Genomic DNA, 25,223 nt, shown 5'->3' with positions numbered 1-25,223 from the left:
ATGACTCAAACTATCCACAAACCCTTTCCCAGACTCATTATCCACCAATTCCTTCTCTTTGGTAAATACTGACGCAAAGTACTAATTTAATAATTCACCCATTCCCCCTGGCTCCCTGCATAGATTCTCTCCCCTGTCCTTCAGTGGGCCAACCGTCTCCCTGGCTACCCTCTTACTCTTTATATACGTATAAAAAGCCTTGGGATTTTCCTTAATCCTGCTGACCAATGACTTTTCATGACCCCTTTTGGCCCTCCTTACTCCTTGCTGAAGTTTCTTTCCACTTTCCTTGTATTCCATACTGTGTGTGTTCCCAGCCACCTGGTTTTTAAAATGCTTCCTTTTTCTCTTTGACTAGTCTCACAATATCTCTTATCCAAAGTTGCGAAAACTTGCCTTACTTATCCTTCATCCTTACAGGAATGTACCAATCCTGAATCCCTATCAACTTACACTTGAAAGCCTCCCACATGCCAGATGTTGATTTGCCCTCAAAATCTGCCCCCAATCTACATTCTTCAGTTCCTGCCTAATATTGTAATTAGCCTTCCTCCAATTTAGCACCTTAACTTGAGGACTACAGTTATCTTTATCCATCAGTAGCTTAAAGCTTACTGAATTTTGTTCGGTGTCCCCAAACTGCTCCCCTACTGAAATGTCGACCGCTTGGCTGGGCTCATCCCCAATACTAAATCCAGTACGGCCCCTTCCCTAGTTGGACTATCTACATACTGTTTCAAGAAGTCCTCCAGGATGTTTCTTACAAACTGCTGCGTCCACACCCTTAGCACTGAGTCCCAGTCAATATAGGGGAAGTTAAAATCTCCCACCACAACAACCCTGCTACTTATACACCATGCCAAAATCTGCCAACATATCTGTTCCTCCATCTCCCGCTGGCCATTGGGTGGCCTATACTAAACCCTCAACATTGTGACCACGCTCTTCCTGAGGTCTATCCATATTGCCTTGCTGTATTAGCTCTTCAAGGTATTCTTCCACAGTTCGGCTGTGAAATTCTCCTTATCCAGTAATGCAACTCTGCCATCCCTTTTACATCCCTCCTGTCCCACCTGAAACATCGGTTTCCGGGAATGTTCAGCTGTCAACCCTGTCCTTCCCTCTGTAATGGTAACAATATCATAGTTTCACTACTAATCCAAGCTCTAAATTCATCTGCCTTACCTATTATATTTCTCGCATTGAAACAAATGCACTTCAGTCCACCAGGTCCTCTTTGAATAGCAACCACACCCAGCCTGCTATTTCTCTGAGTCATACTGGTCCTACTCTCTGGTTCCCCTTCAGTTAATTCACCTTTGCTTTGGTTCCCACCCCCCTGCCATGCTGGTTTAAATCCTCCCACGTGACACCAGCAAACCTCCTGGCCAGATTAGTTATCATGATGTGGATGTGCCGGCGTTGGACTGGGGTAAACACAGTAAAAAGTCTGACAACACCAGGTTTTCGTCCAACCGATTTATTTGATAGTAAACTCACAAGCTTTCGAGGGGACTCCCTCTTCGTCAGGCGAATGGAGAGTTCTGGCCTCGGACAGAGCATATGAATCACAGACAGTTTAGAGATTACTGATTAGAATGCAAATCTTTACACCTAACCTGCTGTTCAAGTCCTAAAGTGGCCGACAATGTGTGTGGAAGGAGAACTGATCACAGGTTAAAGAGATGTGTATTGTCTCCAGACAGCACAGTGAGTGAGGTTTTGCAAACCCAGGCAAGTCACGGGGGTTACAGATAGTGCGACATGAACCCAAGATCCCTGTTGAGACCGTCCTCGTGTGTGGAACTTGGCTGTCAGTCTCTGCTCAGCGACTCTGCGCTGTCGTGTGTCGTGAAGGCCGCCTTGGAGAATGCTTACCCGAAGGTCAGAGGCTGAATGCCCGTGACCACTGAAGTGTTCACCAACAGGAAGGGAACAGTCTTGCCTGGTGATTGTCGAGCGATGTTCATTCATCAGTTGTCGTAGCGTCTCAACAGGGATCTTGGGTTCATGTTGCACTATCTGTAACCCCCGTGACTTGCCTGGGTTTGCAAAACCTCACTCACTGTGCTGTCTGGAGACAATACACATCTCTTTAACCTGTGATCAGTGCTCCTTCCACACACATTGTCGGCCACTTTAGGACTTGAACAGCAGGTTAGGTGTAAAGATTCGCATTCTAATCAGTAATCTCTAAACTGCCTGTGCTTTATATGCTCTGTCCGAGGCCAGAACTCTCCATTCACCTGACGAAGAGGGAGTCCCCTCGAAAGCTTGTGAGTTTACTATCAAATAAATCGGTTGAACTAAAACCTGGTGTTGTCAGACTTTTTACAGAATAGTTATGCCCTTCCGGTTTAGATGCAACCCATCCTTCTTGTACAGGTCCCACCTGCCCTGGAAGAGACCCTAATGGTCTAAATATCTGAAACCCTCCCTCCTACACCAGCTGTTTAGCCATGTATTGAGCTGTACTGTCTTCTTATTTCTAGCCTCACTGGCACGTGGCACAGTGAGCAACCCTGGAGGTCCTGTTTCTTAACTTTCTACCTAGCTCCCTAAACTGCTGCTGCAGGACCTCATTACTCTTCCTACCTATGTTGTTAGAACCAATATGTACCATGATCTGTGGCTGCTCACCCTCTACCTTCAGAATGCTTTCTGCCTGTTCAGAGACATCCTGAACCCTGGTGCCAGGGGAGGTAACATACCATCCTGGAGTCTCTTCCATATCCACAGAAGCATCCTAGCTATAGAGTCCCCTATAATGTTTGCTGTTGTGTTCTTTGTTCCTCCCTGCTTAACAACAGAGCCAGCTGTAATACCACTGCTTTGGCTACTGTTGTTGTTATCCCCTGATAGCCCCCCCACCCCCACCCCGCCCAACAGAATCCAAAATGTTTACTTGTCAGAGAGCGGGATGATCACGGGATTCCTGCTGTGACTGCCTGCCCCATCTATCTGCTTGCAACTTGGGCGTGACCACATTTCTAAAGCTTCTATCTGTGACATTTTCAGTCACCTTCATGCTCCTAAGTGCATCCAACTGCTGTTCCAACCTATCCATGCAGTCTATAAGGAACTGCAGTTGGGTACATTTCCTGCAGGTTTAGTCCGAGATGCTGGAAGCATTACAGATCTGCCACATCTCACAAGTGCAGCACTTAACTCCACTGTCTGACATTTCCAGCACCAATTAAATTATTTAAGAAAATGTATAAAATTTTTACCTTCCCTTTTACCTTCTCACAGTGGCCTTTTCTGCTTTCCACTTTTTAGTAGATGTTGCTGACTGACTTCTCCCAGAATGCACTAGTGAAGTCTCTCAGCCTATCTACTGGATACCTTTGATATCACTTTCAAGGATTATCTTTTGGTGTCTTCGTTCGACAGCACTCCCTGAGGCCCTACCATTAACTGTGCAAGTCTTGCCCTGTTTTGTCATACCAAAACGCAACACCCCACATTTACCTAAATTAAACTCTACCTATCATTCCTCGGCCACTGGCCCAGTTGATCGTGATCCTGCTGTTCTCTTAGATAAACTTCTTCAATGTCCATTACATCACCAATTTTGGTGTCATCCACAAACTTACGAAACATGCCTCTACCTATGTTCTCATCCAAATCGTTCATATAAATGACAAACAACAGTTAGCCCAGTACTGATCACGGGCCTCCAACTGAGAAACAACCCTCTTCCACCATCCTCTATCTACCAGCAAACCAATTTTGTATCCAGTTGGCTAGTTCGTTGTCAATACCCTGTGATCTAACTTTACTGATCAGTCTACCATGCGGGACCTTGTCGAAGGCCTTGCTAAAGTCCATTTAGACAATGCTACCGCGTTGTCTTCATCTATTTTCTTGGTCACCCCTTCAAATGAGATTTCCTCGGATGATTCTAAATATGAAGGGAGTGCCATGTGAGGAAAGATTAAACAGGTTGGCTCTGTACTCCTTGGAGTTTGGAAGAGTTTTGGGACATGATATGACTGAAACAAATTCTTAGGGGGGGTTAGACAGGGTATATGTTGGGAGGATGTTTCTACTCATGAAAAAGTGTAGGACCAGAAGGCATAGTCATAGAAGGGGGTTCTTGTTTGAAATAGATTTGAAGAAGAATTTCTTCTCTCAAAGAGTGGTGAATCTTTGGAACTCTTTGCCCAGCTGTCAGACTGCAGAACAAATGATATGACTCCCTACCTTTGCCCTAAATTGAAAACCTACAGTCTGGTAACTTCATTGCATTGTTAATTTAAGCCTATTTGTGACTAATAAGTAAACTTAAAAATATATCTCATGATTGTAACATAGATGATGAGGGTAACATGAGAAAATGTTTTTCCCACAATATTCAGGAGGCAGATGGCTCAATCGTTGTTGCAATTGCTGTGGTTGCCTTTGTTCTTGTATAGGATCATCATCTGTTCAGCACACACATCCTACTGATGCTTCCCTCTAGGAGAGGCTGAATATTTTGTGTAGATACCGAAGGAGTGCTGGTTTTTGGTGCTTGAATTCAGCTTTGTCAACCTTTAGTATCTAACAATTCCATGAGAAGCAGGCTGTATATGTTATCTAAAGCTTCTTCAGTGATATTGTTTTCCCTGGAGTACAACTCAAGTTAATGTTCTACCCATCTCTCCATCTGTTTCATTGGAATCTTCCATGTCTTTGTTTTTACTGGAGCTGTTTCCTTGCTGGTGAAACTGATGCCTGTTTGGTGCCATCCTAAAAGCCTCTAATGGTCCCTGCATTGGAGAACATCGAAGGGGCAGAATTGTACCCAAGTCATCCATTGGACTTTATTTTGTGTAACTCTGAATGTATTAAGTCTTCACGCTCAGATTTCTTCCTCAATTAATGAGACTGGATCATTCGATTATCCCGTTTTCCAGTATGGTTTCATAACTAGAAGATCTACAATCAACACGATCTTCTCAGTTCAGCAGTTACAAGAAGAATGCCACGAGCTGAGGAGACCACAATATTGCCTTCATGGACCTCATCAAGAAATTTGTTCATGTGAGCCTATTTAAGTTGCTGAAGAAAATTGGTGGCCACTGAAACTGCTCATTGTAATCTCCTCATTCTATGATGACATAAGGGGTAAGGTCAGTAATAATGGGCCAACTTTGGAACCCTTCATGATCCACAGTGGGGTCAAACAGGGTTGTGTACTGACATGAACACTGTTTAACATATTCTTCTCTTTGCTACTGTTATACAACTTGAGCTCATCTATAGACTTATATACCAGAACCAGCAGAAAGCCCTTCAGCCTTGCCAGCCTGAGATTCAAGGCAAGAGCGTATGGAGTTCTGAAGGAGGAACAGCATCAGTGGGAAATGAACAGACTCTCTTATGCCTGTAAAAGGTTTGATTTGACCATCACCATCAAGAAGGCGACAATCATAGTAGGGGTTTTTGATAACTTCATATATCTGCTGCTGGGTACATTTTGAGTCTCTTTGTTTCTTTTCTTGGTCTCTCACCGTCTCCTTTTCCACTTCATAAGTAACTATTTGTCATTCTACTGTCTCAGCGAACTTCCTTTTGTCCTTTTTCCTATCACTGCTGGCTCAAAACATATCACATTTCTACCATTTCCCAGTTCTGATGAAAAGTCATTGACTTGAAATATTGAGAGTGATTTCCAGTCCATGTTCACCAGCATAGACACTGCCTCAAGCAGCAGTTGGAACTGCCAAGTTGGTACCATGCCAACCTGTGTGACAGGGTAGTGTCAGGAGTGGACCCGAGTGGAACTTTATTGGGCATGTGTTTGTACTGGGGAGGTGGTGGAAGAGAGAGAGAGGGTGGGGAAGTACATTGCTGTTAAAGGTTAATCAGAGACATATTAGTCACAGGTGTGGGGTGAAATAACATTTATTGGTGCCAATAAAAGTGTCTTCAAAATAATGGATAATATAAAAACATATGGAAGTGAGACTTTAAAGTGCCTAAATATTCTATCGAACTAATGTTATTCTTCACCCGTCCCATCTTAGTGTCATTACGCTTTCTTAACTTTATGTGGCCTACCAATACATCTCGGTGTCTCCCCAAGATGTGCATTGGAGGTGGAAGTGGCCAGCTTCCTGGCCATGCCCCTTGGCCTATGATGCCTTTGCCGAATGTCCTCTGGAGCACCTGGACCTGGAGGGCCCTAGCCGGCTTCCAGATGTCAGGGACATATCCATGACACCCTCTTCATCTCCCTGTCCCTGAGATGCCTCAGCATCAGAAAGGGGGAGTCAGAAGGTGTAACCACAGCCACAGTCTCTTGGATGGAAGGCCCTGACATGGGCTCGAGCCCTTGCTCCTATGTTGGCATTCTTCTGGGTCCCTGGATCACTCCATGCGACGAGGGTGCTTCTGCAGTGAGCTGCAGAAGCTCCGGTGTTACTTGGCCCTACCAGTCCAGGAGGGCCACATGCATTCTTGCCATGGTGGTTGAGCCCTCTGCAACGGTCCTCTGAGTCAGAGTCCACCTGTCAGTGACAGCAGCAACTGCCCTCTGAGTCTGGGCTATGCTCTGCAGCCCCTCAGCCATGACCCTTTGAATGGCCATGTTCTGAAAGGTTACATCATAGTTCGCTATGCCTCAGCACTGTCCTACTGGGTTTGCTGCAAGCTCTGCAGCCTCTCAGCCATAACCCTTTGTGCCTGGGCCACATTCTCAAGGCCTGCAGCCATGGCCTGCTGGGTCTTCTGCAAGCTCTCCAGCCCCTCAGCTATGGGCCGAAGAATTTTGATAAGTTTGTTGCGGCCTGCTGTGACCTGGCCATAGCTTGGACTCTGCCACTCACGGTGAGGATTTCCTGTTCTAGGATTTCCACTGCAGACACTACCCTTGCAGTGTTGGCCTGGGAACCATGCAAGACAGACAATAGCTGATCCACCTGAAAGCTTTGGGGCTCCTCCCTATAGCCTTGCACTCAGTCCAGTCAGTCAGTCAGTCCCTCCTGCATTACATGGTTCTTTTGCTGCATCTCCAGCAGCTGAGAGAGGCCCAACATGTAGCCTGGGGCCAGCTGAGTCCTCGCCTCCAGTGAGGCCCCATGTGAAAGAGGAGTTGAAATGTCTTGTTGAAGTTGTACAAGACATTGGTAAGTCACACTTGGAAAACTGTGTGCAATTCTGGTCACCCTATTATAGAAAGAATATTATTAAATTAGAAAGAGTGCAGAAAAGATTTACTAGGATGCTACTGGGACTTGATAGATTGAGTTATAAGGAGAGACTGAATAGATTGGGACTTTTTTCTCTGGAGTGTAGGAGGCTGAAGGATGACCTTGTACAGGTCTATAAAGTAATGAGGGGCATAGACGAAGTGGGTAGTCAATATGTTTTCCCAAAGGTAGGGGAGTCTAAAATTAGAGGGCATAGGTTTAAGGTGAGAGGAGAGAGATACAAAAGTGTCCAGAGGGGCAATTTTTTCACACAGAGGGTGGTGAGTGTCTGGAACAAGCTGCCAGAGGTAGTAGTAAAGGTGGGTACAATTTTATCTTTTAGAAAGCATTTAGATAGTTACATGGGTACAAATGGTATAGAGGGATATGATCCAAATGGACAAGTTGGGCCGAAGGGCCTGTTTCCATGCTGTAAACCTCTATGACAATGACTCTATGTGCCCTTCTCCACCCAATGTACATCGTAGATGTGTCATGTGCAGGAGTGAGTGACCCAGATGCTTTGCCGCTAAGTTGACCCACCGATGTGAGAGTCTCTGGGGTGGTGAACTGCAGGGTGGAAGCTGACCCAAAACTACTGCTACCCTTACAGGTCCCTTCAGATGGCCCCGACAAGTAGGTGTCCCTTTCTGCAACACAGGACACAAGGTGAAGTGAAAGGGAGGAGAGGAATCTGGGTTGCATGCAACTTACTTCAGATATCTCCAACGAATGGAGGATTGGCAGGTGCTCATTTCTGCACTGCAGCTTGACCATGCTGTCGCTCATGGTGCTGATCCCCTCCTCTTCCACAAGCTCCAGGGCCCGCTCCTCAAAGAGGGAAGGACCCAGATCTGCCCCTGTCTTCGCCCACTCCAGGCCATTATAGGCATTTTTCTCCTGTGGGGACAGAAGGAGCCATGTAAAATCTGATTGCATGTGTCCTGGAGGATATCAGGTGTGGCCCTCAGAGAACAGAGGTTATGATATTCTTGGGGGGCGGATGGAGGTGCTGGAACCATGGAGGGTGCCAAGAGTGGGGGGAGATCTGGGTGTCATTTAAGGGGAAGATGCTGGATGAGGTTAAACACACCCTTGCTGACCGGATTAGTCATTCAGTTTCTTGCGGCAGTGCCTTGTGGAGCTCCTGGCCAGTGCCCTGGCACTCACGTACGCTGCCACTGCCTCCCAGTTGCACTTCTATCCCTTCCTTGAGGGCAAGAATGAGTTTTCTGTGCTTCGATTTTGCAGTGAACTTGAGAAGAAAATTTTGCCTTCTGGCGGAAAGAGGGTGCCCCACTTTGCCTCTTCTACTGCCAGCAACCTGGGCAAATCAGCATCCAAAAAGCTGGGGACGGTCTTTCCTGAGGCCATTTCTTCCTGCACTACCTGCCTGTCTGTCCATCCTTGGGGTTTTTATGGACTGTTTCTTTGTTAAGGAAGATCATCTGCAGAAAGTTTGGGTGAGTCAGTCGACCATTAAAGTATTCCAGGGAGCTTAATGCAGTTTGCCTTGTTACCTCGAAGGGGATGCCAGGTCAGTACTTGCAAATGTGCTGATGGAGGGGAGGTGGGGGTAATGTGCCTCTGATCAGGGGCAGGGGAGAGAGTAGATCATGTCATTCAGCAATTGGGGCCAGGAGGCTGATGAAGGGGCCATGTGAAGGGATTGGGGAGGTGTGACAGTAAGGGGTCAGTAATGTTAGGGATGGGTCCCTGATGTCCGTGTGGTGACGGCGGTAGGGGGTGGCTGTACCTGGCCCAGGGGTATTCTGTTAGGAGAGTTGCTTTTTCTGTGCTTTTACTGTGGATGTGCAGTTTGTGGCTCTGGTCTGAGCTGCAGGCTGTCTGGCGAGTTAAGCCCTGCCCATTACCTCTAATGGCTAGAAACAGTTTAACCCATATTTTCAATGACTAAGTTCATAAGATTGGAAGTGAAAACTCGCCCAAAAACCGATCAGGAACTGTTTTCATGCCAGCTGGACACTTAGAAAAAATCTCTGCCCAGTGTTTCCCATAATTAACGTGCATCTTCATACACCTCATCATTTTTAACATTTACCATGGCAAGAATTAGTTTTTCTGTGCTTTTATCCATCAGAAAATAAATTAGATTTTGCAATGAACTTGATAAGAGAATTTTGCGTCCCTTCAGGAAACACAAATTCAAGATTGGTATGATATAATAACATGATAATCTTTTTATAAAGGACATGCAAGTATTATTCCTTTATTGCATTACTTAATTTATGCATATCGAAAAGATGTAAAACTGAGATGCGTAGAAATTTCTTGTCTCACAGGGTGGTGAATATCTGGAATTCTCTACCCCAAAGGGTAGTGGAAGCTGGATCATAAGCATTTAAAGTAGTGGTGGATAAACATTTTGATAGATTGTGGAATAGAGGGATATGTGGAAATAGCACAAAGGGAATTGAGGCTGGCGTAGAACAGCCATGATCGTATTGAATGACAGGATAGGCTTGAAGAGCCTGTGGTCTATCCTGCTTTAAATTTTTGTCCTCTTGTGTAATTGGGAACATTTGAGCAATGAGGTCCGTTACATCAGTAATGCACATGCAACTCCTACGAAGACAATAATGTTCCTTTCAGAACAAGGAAGTACTTATCTGAGAAATTTCTTTCAGTTTTCAGTTTTCCTTTTTAGAACTGTTGCTAAATATAAAGCTTTATTACTCATTGATTGCTGGTGGAGATAGGTTACTTTATGTGCCCATTCTGGCAAAATATTATAGCTAAATGTTTGTATTAATTCAAACTATGACGAGTTGATCAGTTAATAAGCTGTCATATAAATACAATGAAGATGGGAGCATTTGTAATTGAGAAATTATGCATCTCCTACATGAAAAATCTAGTTCCTTTCTATTTCTTATTTTTCTTTTGCTACTAATTTTTTTGATTTAGTTTGGTTGATATGCTTTCTGATGTAAGGCCTGCACTCCAGTCTTTCTCCTTACATGCTTTCTCTCAGCTATTTTCTTCTGTCACCTATTCACATGTTCTATTACCCGTGTTATAATTCCTCATATACCCTGAATGTTCTTAGCAATGTTTTTAAGAGACCAATTATTTATTTTGCATCTTTTTTCTATAACTCAGCTGTGGTCCATAAATGGTCTATCCTCAGCTCAATTTTTCTTGATGTTTAATAATTTTATAAATGGAAATGCTGGGCGATAAAACATATGTCCTGCTTTCACTCATTTTAGTCAAAGCTTTTGCTTCTTGTCATTTACATAATTGTATGTCTTTAATCTGTTTTCTCTGATTATCAATCTTTCTGCCAGTGCAAACAGTTTCTCTCTGTTTACTCATTAAAACCCTGACTAATGATTCACAGAATAACAATCCTAGCTTCTCCAGTTGCCCCAAATCGCTGAAGGCTCTCATCCATGTTGCCATTTTAATAAATCTCCTCTGCACCATTTCAAAGGGTTTTAGCATCCTACCCCATAGTATGGTGCCCAGAATTGGATGCACAGTAAATCATTGGTCATACCTCAGGTGAAGGTAATGTTTTGCATAACTTCCTTGCTTTTGTATACCATCTCCCTGTTTACAAAAAAACACATGCTTTTTTAAGTGCCTTACCAACTTGCTCTACCACTTTGAAAAGTTTGTGCATGTGAACCTCCAGTCCTCTCTATTCCTTCATGCTCTTTAAAATTGTATCATTCTGTTTTAATTGCTTCTCCTCAGTTTTCCTTATAATGTCCATTGCTTCACACTTTTCTACATTAATTTTCAGTTGTTGTTTCAGATTTCCAGTTTCTGCAGTTTTTCTTTCTCTAGATATTCACAGTATCTGCTTTGTATTCAGTTATATAACTTTGAGGAGGATTGACTCTCCTCCAACTTCATCACAAGTGCACATCATAACTCACCTGAAATGTTCCATACTGACAGAATGTTTGAACATGATCCATCCATAACACAGCTTGAGCCCTGGCCTTTTGAGAAGGAATATTCTAGTTCCATGTCAAGTGCTTTCAGGAGAGGTTGCTTAAAAACAAAGTACACCAGTTGATCAGTGTGTTTCATTGATTCACGTGTTCAGGAAGCATTGTTATATTTCTGGCTTTGCTCAAGACTGCAGTCTTGATCGTGATGATTGAAGCTTAATTTCCTGTGACTTGAAATCTGCATCATTAATGTTCATGGGTTATTGCACGCAGATTTAATATTTAAAGTCATAAGTTAAATCTTGAATCTAGTTTGCTGGAGTTAGTGTACAATGCATATTGTATTCCCCTTTTCCTATCAAAAAGCAAAGAAAAAAAAGTCAGGACAAATGCAGGTGGAAAAGGCCACCACATAGGCAACTGGTATTTTGAATTTGAATTTTACAGTAATTGAATACAAAAGTAAGGGAATTATTTATCAACCGTGGATAATAGCCAGGAGTACTGCCTGTAGTCCCAGGCATTCATATAAAGGGAAGACTTTGTACAGATTCAATAAGATGATAGAAAGGATAATATAAAGTTACAATGTATCTGGGGTATTTATGATGGGGTATTCAGTTGAGCAGAGAGGTTAGTGCAAACTTGATAACAATGCTTAAGATTATGTAAAAGTTCTAAGCAGCAAATACCGAGAGATTATTTTGTAGAAATCAGTGAAAAGAAAGCATAAATGTTAGGTTATTGCTGTAACATGATGGCGAGTTAGATATAGCAGAATAGGGAATATTTTGTGATTATTGAAGCCAAGTCAAATGTGACTGTTGGGCAGGAACAAGATTTAAGACAATTCTTGCTGAATATAAAAAAAAGCAGCAAAATTGGAGTGGAGTGAAACTACCACTAGCCAAGCCATGATAGTCCAAGTGGCTACTTCCCACATCGAAATTTCTATGATGTTTAGAAATGCAATGAAGAAAGGTGCAGGGCATCAGGTTATATTTTACACAGATCAATGATGTTCCACCAAAAGCTTTTGTGTTCTTTGTCATAAGATATTATTTGAAGAATAAACTCTTGATGTTGTATCGCTTTGAGGATACTCAAATCTAAACATTTTTCTTCCAGTTTTTACAAGATACACTTGATGCACTTTTCAACATCATGATGGAGAATTCTGACAGTGACACTTTTGACACATTAGTTTTTGATTCTTTGGTAAGTTTCATTTTTGCAGCTATTTTTATTTTTTTAATTCTAACACTTAAATCAATCAAAATTTCTGGTAGTTACAATGACTGACATTTTAATCATTAACCTTTAAGCATAATATTTTTTGTGATTGACAAAGATATATTTGGCTGTAATTTATTTAATTCAACTGTTATTTTTCTCCTTTCTAGTGTAGATGAGTAGAGTAATATGCATGCATGTTTTTGAACATTGAGAACTGTAGGCTTACTGGAGAACTGGAGGCTTACTACTTTTCAGTGTTAAAGGGATTATGTTTTTACTATTTCTTAAACTGAGATTATAAATATATTCATTTTCTGAATGACACTTGTTCAGTACTCACTCTAATGATATTTTTGAGGATGCACTATACAGTTTAAATTTAATTCTCCTTGTACTTATCATGAACAAGTTGAGAATTTTGGAGCAAGCAGGGTGCATCACAGAAACAATTTGTAAATAATTTATTTTAATTATAACAGCTATCCCTTTTGAATCTGTTGGAGTAAACCCGTAATTAAAAGATACAAGATGATTATCTGGCACAAAATGGACTCTGTGAAAAGACATTAAGATGTGCTGACTTAGGTACAGACATTGCACAATGAGTCAAATCCTGTTAGTGTCTAATTACCACAGGAAATAAATCAGACCTTGAGGCCCAGATGATCACCTTAGCTTGAGATAAGGCGGAACCAAAACAATGACTTTCGTTAACAAGATCAGTTGTTGAAAGAAGGGCATAAATGTATAACGATGTGCTGACTGCTGATGTCCCTACTTGTCCACTATTTGAAAATGTGTAAAAGAAGCTCAGCTGCCATTTTAAAGTTGAGAAGGTGACTGTGAGCACTGCAGAGAGCCCAGTGCTTCTCCCAAAGCTTTGTCCGAAAAAATGCAAGTTGAATCTTTAAATCTAACTCCGAGTGGTGATTTTCCCACAACAATTCAATTAACAGATTGTTCTGTGGGTTTTTTTCCAAAAAAAACAATTTACATCAATGATGATTCAATTGCATTTACATTTTTTTATATCTATTGTAAGCTTTATGATAACCTTATTCTTAAATTATATGAATTACTCAGCCTTCTTTTGAAAGATAATCAATAAATGGAAACTGAAAAAATAATGGAATTTTCCTAGTAGCTTGCCATCGATCTGTTTTGAACAGTAGTCCAGTAAGTCATGCTGGAAGCTGAAGACAATACTGGATAGCAGTCAGAACAACAAAGAACAGTGTAGCACAGCAACAGGCCCTTTGGCCCACCAAGCCTGCACCATTCACATTGTCTTATCTAGACCAACTGCCTGGATCCCTCTATTCCCCACCTGTTCATGTGTCTATCCAGATAAGTCTTAAATATCACTGATGTGTCTGCCTCAACCACCTCACTTGGCAGTGCATTCCAGGCCCCCATCAACCTCTGTAAAAAAACTTCCCCTGCACATCTCTACTGAACCTTTCCCCCTCACCTTGAATTTGTGTTCTTGTAATTGTCATTTTTGCCCAGAGAAAAAGCTTCCAACTGTTCACCTTATCAATGTCCCTCATAATTTTATAAACTTCTATCAGGTTGCCCCTCAGCCTCCGTCTTTCCAGGGAGAACAATTCCAGTTTATTCAAGCTCTCGTCATAGCTAATACCCTCCATACCAGACAAACCTTTTCTGTACTTCCTCCAAAATCTCCACGTCCTTCTGGTAGTTTGGTGACCAGAATAGGACAAAGTATTCCAAATGTGGCCGAACCAATGTTTTGTATAACTCTAATATAATTTGCCAACTTTTATACTCAGTGCCCTGATGAATGGAGGCAAGCATGTCATATGCTTTCTTCACCATTTGTGCTGCCATTTTTAAGGTCTGTGGACATGTGTTTCCAGATCTGTGTATCTATGCTCCTGATGGTTCTGCCATTTATTTTATAGCTCCCACCTGAATTGGATCTGCCAAAATCCATCACCTCGCATTTGTCCATGTTAAATTCCATCTGCTGTTTCTCTGCCCAATTTTCCAGCCTATCAATATCCTGCTGTACTCTCTGACAATCTTCATCACTATCCAGAACTGTAGCAATCTTAGTATCGTCCACAAACTTGCTAATCAAGCTGTGCTTTCTTCCAGTCATATAACTATATTACAAACAACAGATGTCCCAGCATTGATCCCTGTGGAACACCACTAGTTACAGACCTTCATTCAGAAAGGCACCCTTCCACTGCTACTGTCTGTCTTCAATGGCCAAGCCAGTTCTGGGTCCATTTAGTCAGTTTATCCTTGATCCCATGTGATTTAACCTTTTGCACTAGCCTGCCAGGAGGGACCTTGTCACATGTGTTATTAAAGTCCATGTTGGCAACATCTACAACCCTCCCTTGTCAATCATTTTTGCCGTCTCCTCAAAAAACTCACCTCCCTCATACAAAACCATGCTGTCAGTCGCTAGTAAGACCATTCAGTTCCAAATGTGTACTGATCTTATCCCTGCGAATCTTCTCCAACAATTTCATTATCACTGATGCCAAGCTCACTGGCCTTTAATTACCCAGGTTATTCTTGCTACCCTTCTTAAATAACGGGACAACAGTGGCTATCCTCCAATCCTCAGGGACTTCAACTGTAGCCAACGAGAAAACACAGATTTCTGTTAGAGGCCCACCAATTTCCTCTCTTGTCTTCCTCAGTAATCTTGGACAGGTGCCATCTGGCCCTGAGGATTTGTCTACCTTAATTCTTTTTAATACATCTAACACTTCCTCCTTCATAATGATGACTTGCCCTAGAGGGTTTACATACCCCACTGAGACACCATCAATCAGCGTGTCCCTCTCCTTTCTGAATACCCATGCAAAGTACTCATAAGGATCTCACCCACTTCCTTTGGTTCTATGCATAAGGTCCTTCCTTTGTCCTTGAGTGGACCAACTCTTTCTCGAGCTACCCCCTTATTCCTAGTATATGTATGAAATGCTTTGGGATTCTCCTTAATCCTGCCTGCCAAGGACGTTTTGTGACACCCTTTTTGCCCTTCTAATTCCATGTTTGAGTTATTTTCTACTTTCCCTGTATTCTTCAAGTGCTTCATTTTTTTTTTGTTGCCTAAATCTTGTGTATGAATCATTTTGTTTTGACTAGACTCACAATTTCTTTGGTCATCCACAGCTTCCAAACCCTGCTCTTCCTGTCCTTCCTTTTCACAGGCACATGCCTGTCCCGCACTCCGATCAACTGCTCTTTAAATTTAGCATCTTAACCCTAGGACAACACGTGTCCTTTTCCATGATTATCCAAAAACTTACAGAATTGTGGTAACTGTTCGCCACATGTTCCCCCACTGCAACTTTGATGACCTTGCCGGGTTTATTCTCTCATACCAGGTCCAGTAGAGCCCCCTCTCTAGTCGGACTATCTACATATTGTTCCAAAAAGCCTTCCTGGACACACTTAAATTCCTCACCATCCGGACCCCTAACCCTCAGGGATTTCCAGTCAATATGAGGAAAATTCAACTCTCCCACTAAAGTAACCCTATTAGTTTGATATCTGTCCAGAATTTACTTACTTAGCCATTCTTCAACTTCCCACGGGCTTTTGGGAGGCCTGAAGTCCACCCCCCCATAGTAGTGACTGCCCCTTCCTGTTTCTGAGCTCTTCCCGCAGTGTCTCATTATATGATTCCTCCAAGGTGTCCTTCCTCTTTACTGCTGTAGTATGTTCCCCAATCAGTATTGCAACTCCCCCACCTTTTTTGCCTCTTCCCCCCCCCCACCCCCATCTCACCTAAACCACCTATATCCTGGAACATTTAGCTGCTAGTCCTATCCCTCTTTTAACCACATCTCTGTTACTGCAACCACATCTAAGTTTCACATATGAATCAAGGCTCTAAGGCCACCTGTCTTGCCTATTATACTCCTTGCATTGAAGCAGATGGACTCCAGACCTCCAGGCTTCCAAGCCCACTAAGTTCTACCTCCCCCAGTCTGCTCTTCCTCATAGCTAGCATAGCCTTGGTCCCATGCTTATTCACAGTCTACACTATTGTTCTGATTCCCACCCCGCTAGCTTAAACCACCCGAACCACATGAGCAAACCTCCCAGCCAGGGTATTGGTGCCACTGCAGTTCAGGTGTAACCCCTGTCCTTCTTGTACAGGCCCCACCTTCCTTGCAAGACATCTCAATGATCCACAAATCTGAAGTGTTCCCTCTTGCATTAGTTCTTTAGCCGCTGTCTCCCTGTTCCTAGCCTCACTAGCACATAACATAGGGAATAATCCTGAGATTACTACCCTCGAAGCCCTGCATTTTAATCTTCTCCCCAACTCCCTAAATTGCTGTTGCATGACTTTGCTGCTCTTTCTACGTATGTTATTCATGCCCATGTGGACAATGACATCTGTCTGATTTTCCCTCTCACTCTAGGATGCTTTGTACCCGCTCAAGTTTTGCTGATGCTACAGTATTGCTAAAGTATAGGAGGCGGCTCGTGGCCTTCACGAAGGAGCAATTTACCTAATGCCACTCAGCCACCTTCTCCCTGGAGCCCTGACCATTCGTCCTGATACTTTCTCGGAAATTGTGCACATAGCGCATGCTTAGGATCTTCTTTCATTTAACAGAACCTGACAGAACAACTATTAAATGAAGGAAAATGCATTTTGAATGTATAATTTCTTTTATTTGTTTTGTTTGGTAGATTCTCCTGAGTGACCATTCACAAATGGTTGCTTTTTGCAGTTTCTTGATAATGTCCTTAACTTATTGTTAGATTACATTGCCCTACTATTTTACTTTGATCAAGAAAATGTTGCAGAAAGGAGGAGTGAACTTGGAAGATGCTTAGGGATTTAAGGAACAGAAATGACTTGTACGATTTTAAAAAAGTAGCGAAAAAGGTGGGTTAGGTCATGTCTTGGAGTTGGCTTAGAGGATTGGGGAGCAGAAACTTCTGACAGAGCCAAAGAAAGACCTTGATGTAGAACATTAATATTAGCACTGCACTCCTTTCCTAATCCCCCTCCTTGCACTTCACCTCCCTTGTCTGCTTTAAAATGTTACTTAAACCTACTTCTTTGTCATAGCTTTTGGTGCCCTATCAGAATATTTCTTTATATGGCTTTGTGTCAAATTTTGTTTGATGTATCTTAAGTAATGTGTCTTGGGAGATTTTGCAAGTTAAAGGTACTAAGTAGATATAGGCTCTGATTGTATATGGCTATTTACTGTAAACTTTAATTATTTTGCATTTACCTTAAACAGCAGAATCATTTGTCAATGTTTGCCAACAAAATTAGTTTTAGTGTAATTATAGTATTTGGAGTTACTAGAATTGTAAATTTATTGTTGCATTTATTTATTCCTGTATTATTTATTCAGTACAGTGCACTGTGCCAACAATATCATGTTAAACAGTTAGATATAGATTTATTCGAGTTACAGGCTCAATAAGTGGATACTGTTTATTTCAACTCTTTTTTTTCCCTCACAATACAGGTATTTATTATTGGGCTGATTGCTGACAGAAAATTCCAGCATTTCAATCCTGTCCTTGAAACCTATATCAAAAAACACTTCAGTGCAACCTTGGCTTACACGTAAGTGTTTCATATGGTCTGTTCCTTAAAATCTGCATGAAATTTAATGCATTATGATTAGTTATTTTCAAGACAACTAGTGAGAACTAGTGTTTGTATGAAAATATGTGTAAAATGTGGAAAACACTCAGAAGAACTGACAGCGCCAGTGGAAAGAAAAAAGTTGGTGTTCTGTGCCAAAAATGAAAAGGAGTCATATTCTACTCAAGACATTGATGTCTTTCCACAGATGTTGGCAGGCTGCTGAGTACTTCCAATACTTTGTTTTTAATTCAGATGTTCAGCATCCACAGTATTTTGCTTGTATGTAAAATGTTATGCATTGTTTGCCAGTGAGAAGTATCCACAAGATACACATCTTCTTTGTTTCATACTCATTAAAGTGATTTATTGATTAACTTGAAGCTATCCTGCTGACCATTGAATATCTGGAAGACTACCGCTGTGACTGAGAGCCCCCAGTTCAATTTCTGCCAATGCAGTCACACCTTAATGTAAACCTTTCAGCTGTTGTAGCTGGCTGTGTTGGTCAGGACCATACTCATGTATGGGGGTCTGAAAATTAGTTGGGTCATCCTTCTGTCCTAGGTCTACTGTCACTGGGAAATTATTGGTGTTGAAGTCTCTCATATAAAATACCTGGAATTAAGAATCCACTGATGACCATGAAACCATTATCGGTTGTTGGGAGTGAATTCACTGATGCCCTTTAGGGAAAGAAACCTGCTATCCTTACCTGGTCTAGCCTATATGTGAAGCCACAGCAATGTAGTTGACTCTCTGTCCTCTGAAATGGCCTAGCAAGCCACTCAACTGTATCGTTCAAGGGCAACAATGTTTGGGGAATATATGTTGGCCAACCAGCGATCCCCATGTCCCACAAATGAATAAAAAAAAGCACCCATTTATGCAAAAGATTCTTACCTGCCTTTACTAAACTTGCCATGATTATGGACTGAGGAATAGCAACTTGAACACACAGCAGATCTGAATCATGTGTGATCACCAGAAACAGATAGGTTCCTTATTTCACTGAACATTCAGATAAGGTCAATGACAATGGCTCTGGCCATTGTGAAAATGACCACAGTCTTGAAGTTTTATGCAACCAGATGATGAAATCAATTAAAATGTAGTGCGAAAATGCATACTGGAGGCAATATATGCCTTTTTGAGATAGCACTCGCTTTGTTCCCCTCTGAGTTTAATCTGGGAGTGGTCACCTCATCAGTTGCTGGAGGACAGTCAAAAGCCTGCAGCCAGTGCCTCACGTTTGCCTCCTTTGGAGAAGGCTGACTATTGTAAGTGCTTTTTGAAGACAGTGCAACTGGAAATTTTCATCTCTCCCCTCCCAAGAACCTCTGGCCAATCAGAGGCAGGCACCTCTCTATTGCAGGCAGTACCACTGGGAATGGTGGAAGTTGTCGGCAATTAGAGGCTTAGGATTAATGAGGGACCCAGGCCACAAGTGGTGGGTGGTGGAGGAGTTGTTGGCTTGGCCTAGGGGTGTGTTGGAAAGAAAGATGGGCTCATCTTTCTCGATATCAGGTGCTGATCAGGTGTTGAATGCTTGACAACAAGGGATGCCCTGGTTTTCGGACAGCCGGCGTGATGACTGTCACAACTGCCTCTAATTGAATATCAGCAGCTTAGGGTGAGACTGTTATGTGAGAATTAATTGCCTCCCAGTCTGCAAACATGCCTTGGTGGAGGGCATTACATTTCCAATCAATTAAATCTATCAGTCACAAACTTTTCCGTTCAACAGTTTTACCAGGGTGCACATTATGGGTATCAACCATACAGTCACCTGAACTCCTTATCATCATCCCATGGCCTTGATCAAATTCTCATTCCTGCCTTCTGAGGCTTAGTCAGTTCTGTTTGGGCAATCTCCATTGCTGTTAACAACTGTTTTTCTTCATTTATGCTTGATAATTCATCTAGTGCTCCATGCTGCCACTCACAAGCTGAAATATTATTTGACTCAGTGTTCTAAGTTGAAGTGCTGGTGAAACCTCTGGGTCAGCTGTTCCTGAGCAGCGATAGAAATAGAAGAGAACCCTGTTAGAATACTGTCAGTAATATAGCTTTTCAAATAGAGTTTGCATGGCAAATTATTCTTCATTCTGTGTTTGGTGGAATTTTCTGTTTGGCAATTTTCCCACAAGTACAGAGCATAATAGGTACCAAACATGCGGTCACTTGAACTTCTTATCATCATCCCATGATCTAAATGAAGCTCTCATTCCTGCCTCCTCTAATTTCGTGAGTTCTTAAGCCAACTATTTGGACAATCTCCATTGCTGTTCTCCTTAACTTATGCTTTATAATTCATCTAGTGCTCTGTGCTGCCACTCATGAACTGAAATACTGTTTGATTTAGTGTTCTAAGTTACTGTGAGGTACTGGTGAAAACTCTGGGTCAGCAGTAGAAATAGAAGAGAACCCTGTTAGAATGCTGTCAGTAATATACCTCTTCAAATAAAGTTTGTTGGCAAATTATTGTGCATTGTGTGTTAGGTGGAAGAAGGAAAACAAACAAGACTGTGTCATTACACCTACACTCTTCCATTTCCCTTGTTGCAATACTGCATCTCACCTCCTCAGACTGCGGAAATAATCTGCTGAATACGCCATCTTCAATCCAAAAACAAAACCACTGCAATCTCAGTCATTCAGCTGTATTGTGTGTGCTCACTTAGCAACTGAACTCCAGGTAACCTCCTCTAGATGGAAGCAGGCAGAAGAAAAAATTCATCATTGTCTCTAGTGTGCCAGCTCAGCCTTCAGTTGGTTGAAGAAAAGTATAATTGAGGACAATGATCTCAAACCCGAGACCAAGATCATACTTTAGCAGTGATCTCCGCAATCTTTTATACTTTGGAGAATTGGACAATGTACAGTAGGCACCTCAAAATATTGGAGAAAAAACTACCAATGGCTCTTTTGCAAGATGCTCCAAAACTGGTGACAAAACAGACAGTTCAACGACATCACTATCTCCCAAGCCAAGTTTCCCACCATTAAGCCACTAATCGATCAAAATTAGTTTCACGGTGGGATATATCATTTGTATGTCTGACACATGGATCAATTACTCTATGTAGAACTTGTTTGCAGAGGAGAGTCCCAGGAGGACAATGAAAACATACCTATAGACTCATGGGAGACACTGGTTTGTGTCTGATCACATAGCTTGGCATCAAAAACACAGAGATTTCATGAGGAACATGCAGAGGTGAAGTCGAGGTACTCCGGGAGCACACTCCAAATACCACTTAGTCGACCCTTCTAACACCATCTGCCCTGCAAGCTGAGTCTGCTGATCAATATTGGCGTTATTAGTTATTTGAATGAACTGGTGTGGAAGTAAGCCATCCTTCATCTTCAGGAGCTTTTATGAAGAATTTTAAAGTGAAAGGAAAGTAATAAACAAAGGGTGGTATATGATAACAATGGTGTAATTTGTCTGGTGTAGCTTTGTAAGGTGACTTGGTTTGTTTTGCTTGTTCAGCATACTCCATCCAACTGCCTGTTAACCCCGCTCGGCTCCAAAGGGAATAAAGTTTGTTGACTGGAGTTGTATCTCAGTGACTCAGATTCACTCATCCTACTACTTGTTTTCTTGCTCGTTGTGCAAGCTGTAATTCTCAATCTGGGAGATATTTAATGCAACTCCTTTTTAAGTGCAAGTACCATTTCTTTAACAGCTATCCTTCATTGGAAATCTTGTTACTTGATCCTTTCTCTTTCATTTTGCATCTTTTTTCATTCTGTACATGATCTTTCCACCAAAAGAACAAGAGCAACACTCAGCTAGGACTTCAGTGCTGTTATGTACCTCTCCAAATCACATGCGACTTTGATTTGGACATATATCCTAGTTTGATCTGGAGACTCTCAAACATTGTGATAGGTATCCATGTGTGTAAGACACTTTATTTTGGTCAAGGACATGATGCACAGACTTTCATTTGATGTTTTGCCTTCTGATTGAACATTGCTTGCTTTCTTCTAAGCTAATAATGCTCTTCGCATTTTGGAAAGGTCTGGCTTGCTTTCAAATCCTAACAAGAGAATGCTATCATGGATCATATAATATTATTAAATAAGTGGTCATTTTTGCCATTTTGCCTTGCTGTTGAGGTTGTGCTGAGTTATAAACAGAGAACAGCAGGTTTCTGCAATGGAGCATTTAGACGATTTACAAAGATTTCTGAAGACCATAATCCTTATATTGTTGGTGCGTTGACAATATTATGGCTTATAATGATGGAATAGAATGGATAGAAATTTTAAATTATCTGTTTTCTTCTCAGTGTTAGGAGCCTAAGTGGAATGATCTCATGCGCAAGTCCGTAGTCTAGAGCTTCCAAATTTTATTTTATGGGTGACTGTCTCACTGACAGTTCAAGTGGATGCCTGGAGAAATTGAAATGCAGCAGTAATGCAGCACATGTTACATAGTATTTACTGCACTGAAACAGACCATTCAGCACCTTAGATCCAAGGCCATGGCTTTGGTGCATGTAAGCCTACTCACAGTTCTTCATCTCACCTTAACAACATCTCTTTATATTCCTTTCTTCCTCATATGCTAGATAAAACCAGCTTCCCATTAAATGCATCTATGCTCATTGCCTCAAATACTCCATGTGGTAGCAAGCTCCCCCCCCTCAGGAAAAGGGAGTTACACCTTAATTCCCATTTGATTTATTTGTGACTATCTATATTCATGGCTGTTAATTTTCCCTACATGTGGCAACATCTTCTTCATGATTTCACTATTAAACACATAATCTTTTTACATCACTATCAGGTGTGCCCTCAATTATATCATTTTGAGCGAAATGAGCCCGAAACCTGTTCAGTTTTTCTTCAGTGTAATGCCACAGTTCTGGTATCACTCTAGGTGATTTTTGTACCTTCTTCAGTGTCTCTATAGTCTTATGATAGCGTGGAGAGCTGAATCCTGAGATCAGGATTAAAATAAATTTATTAGTTAACATAAATGGATCTATTCTCTGCATCAGACATGAATGCTTCATGTTAAAACTGGATATAAAATGTTTTAAATGTTCCATTCTCCAGTACTAAGATCCTTTGCAAAAAATTGCAAGAAAATACAAATGTTGCAACATGCTTGCATTGTTTAGGTTTTGGGAATACATTTGCTCGAAAGAGATGCCCTGAAGTGTAAGGGGTCTGGTTTTTCAGCCTACTGTGAAATGATGTAGTGAAATTTACATTGAATCTTACTTGTAAATCTCAGTTACTATCCTAGGAGAGGATCACCATCTGACACAGGAGATGCATGTACTCGGGGTTTAGCAACAGTAGAAAATTGGTTTTGTGGAAAGGGTTGGTGGAACAATCTGCAATCAAGCTTCCTGCTGATAATGATATGTTTGGTTTAATTTTCTAAATCATCAAAATATGCATAAATTGAACTGACTACGTCTTAATTTTTAACCAGGAAACTTACCACAGTATTGAAAAACTATGTGGACAATGCAGAGAAACCTAATGTGACAGACCAACTCTTCAAAGCAATGAAATCCTTAGAATATGTCTTCAAATTCATTGTTCGTTCAAGAATACTCTTTAATCAGTGAGTATTAAATTTGTTGTAATGTTTTTTGTTGTCCTCATGAACCCATCGAAAAATGTTCAAAAATATATTTTATCATGTTGGCTAATTATATTTCCTGAATTGGAAGTTTCTTAAGCTACCTAATATGGCCCGAGGAAATTCATAGAGGCCTCCACATTAGCACCCAGATTATGTGATTTAAAAGATCATAGAACATTACAATGCAGTACAGGCCCTTCGGCCCTCGATGTTGCGTCGACCAGTGGAACGAATCTAATGACCCTCTACCTGAACTATTCCAATGTTATCCATATGCCTATCCACTGACCATTTGAATGCCCTTAAAGTTGGCGTGTCCACAACTACTGCAGGCAGGGCATTCCACGCCCTTACTACCCTCTGAGTAAAGAACCTACCTCTGACATCCGTCCTATAATTACCACCCCTTAATTTAAAGCTATGTCCCTTTGTGTTAGCCATCACCATCTGAGGAAAAAGGCTCTCACTATCCACCCTAACTAACCTTCTGATCATCTTGTATGCCTCAATTAGGTCACCTCTTAACCTTCTTCTTTCTAACGAAAACAACCTCAAGTCCCTCAGCCTTTCCTCATAAGACCTTCCCACCATACCAGGCAACATCCTGGTAAACCTCCTCTGCACCCTTTCCAATGCCTCTACATCCTTCTTGTAATGCGGCGACCAGAACTGTACGCAGTACTCCAAGTGCGGCTGCACCAGAGTTTTGTACAGTTGCAACATGACCTCACAGCTCTGAAATTCAATCCCTCTACCAATAAAAGCTAACACACCTTACGCCTTCTTAACAACCTTATCAACCTGGGTGCCAACTTTCAGGGATCTATGCACATGTACACTGAGATCTCTCTGTTTGTCGACACTACCAAGAGTCCTTCCATTAGCCCTATATTCTGTACTCCTGTTACTCTTACCAAAGTGAATCACCTCACACTTTTCCGCATTAAACTCTATTTGCCACCTCTCAGCCCAGCTCTGCAGCTTATCTATGTCCCTCTGCAAACTGTAACATCCATCCTCACTGTTACGACTCCTCCAACTTTGGTGTAGTCAGCAAATTTACTAAGCCATCCTTCTACACTCTCATCTAGGTCATTTATAAAAATGACAAACAGCAGTGGCCCCAAAACAGATCCCTGAGGTACACCACTTGTAACTGAACTCCAGGTTGAATATTTCCCATCAACTACCACCCTCTGTCTTCTATCAGCTGGCCAATGCCTGATCCAAACTGCTAAATCACCCTCAATCCCATGCACCTGCATTTTCTGCAATAGCTTATCATGGGGAACCTTATTAAACGCTTTGCTAAAATCCATATATACCACGTCAACTGCCTTACCCTTATCCACCTCTTTGGTCACCTTTTCAAAAAACTCTAAGGTTTGTGAAGCATGACCTACCCTTCACAAAACCATGTTGACTATCCCTAATCAGTTTATTTCTCTCTAGATGATTATAAATCCTATCCCTTATAATTCTTTCCAAAACTTTGCCCACAACAGAAGTAAGGCTCACCGGTCTATAATTCCCAGGATAGTCTCTACTCCCCTTCTTGAACAAAGGGACAACATTTGCTATCCTCCAGTCTTCCGGCACTATAACTGTAGCCAATGACGATATGAAGATCAAAGCCAAAGGCTCTGCAATCTCCT

General features: G+C 41.8%; 1 protein-coding gene across 2 annotated transcripts in view; it reads left to right on the top strand.

Moving 5' to 3' along the window:
* dock1 (dedicator of cytokinesis 1) overlaps window positions 1-25,223 on the top strand; it is a 589,776-nt gene that overhangs the window by 172,046 nt on the left and 392,507 nt on the right. For both annotated transcript variants that reach the window (XM_080205635.1, XM_080205634.1), the window contains exons 20-22: window positions 12,233-12,322; window positions 17,833-17,933; window positions 23,413-23,547. In XM_080205635.1, the coding sequence (XP_080061761.1) occupies window positions 12,233-12,322; window positions 17,833-17,933; window positions 23,413-23,547 (326 nt within the window). The remainder of the gene's footprint in view (window positions 1-12,232; window positions 12,323-17,832; window positions 17,934-23,412; window positions 23,548-25,223) is intronic.

The sequence above is a fragment of the Carcharhinus amblyrhynchos genome, chromosome 17, assembly GCF_965287045.1.
Source record: "Carcharhinus amblyrhynchos chromosome 17, sCarAmb.v2.hapA, whole genome shotgun sequence".
In the NCBI taxonomy this organism is placed as follows: domain Eukaryota; kingdom Metazoa; phylum Chordata; class Chondrichthyes; order Carcharhiniformes; family Carcharhinidae; genus Carcharhinus; species Carcharhinus amblyrhynchos.
The sequence above is the reverse complement of the archived record's forward strand: the minus strand, read 5'-3'. Positions and strand labels throughout refer to the sequence as shown.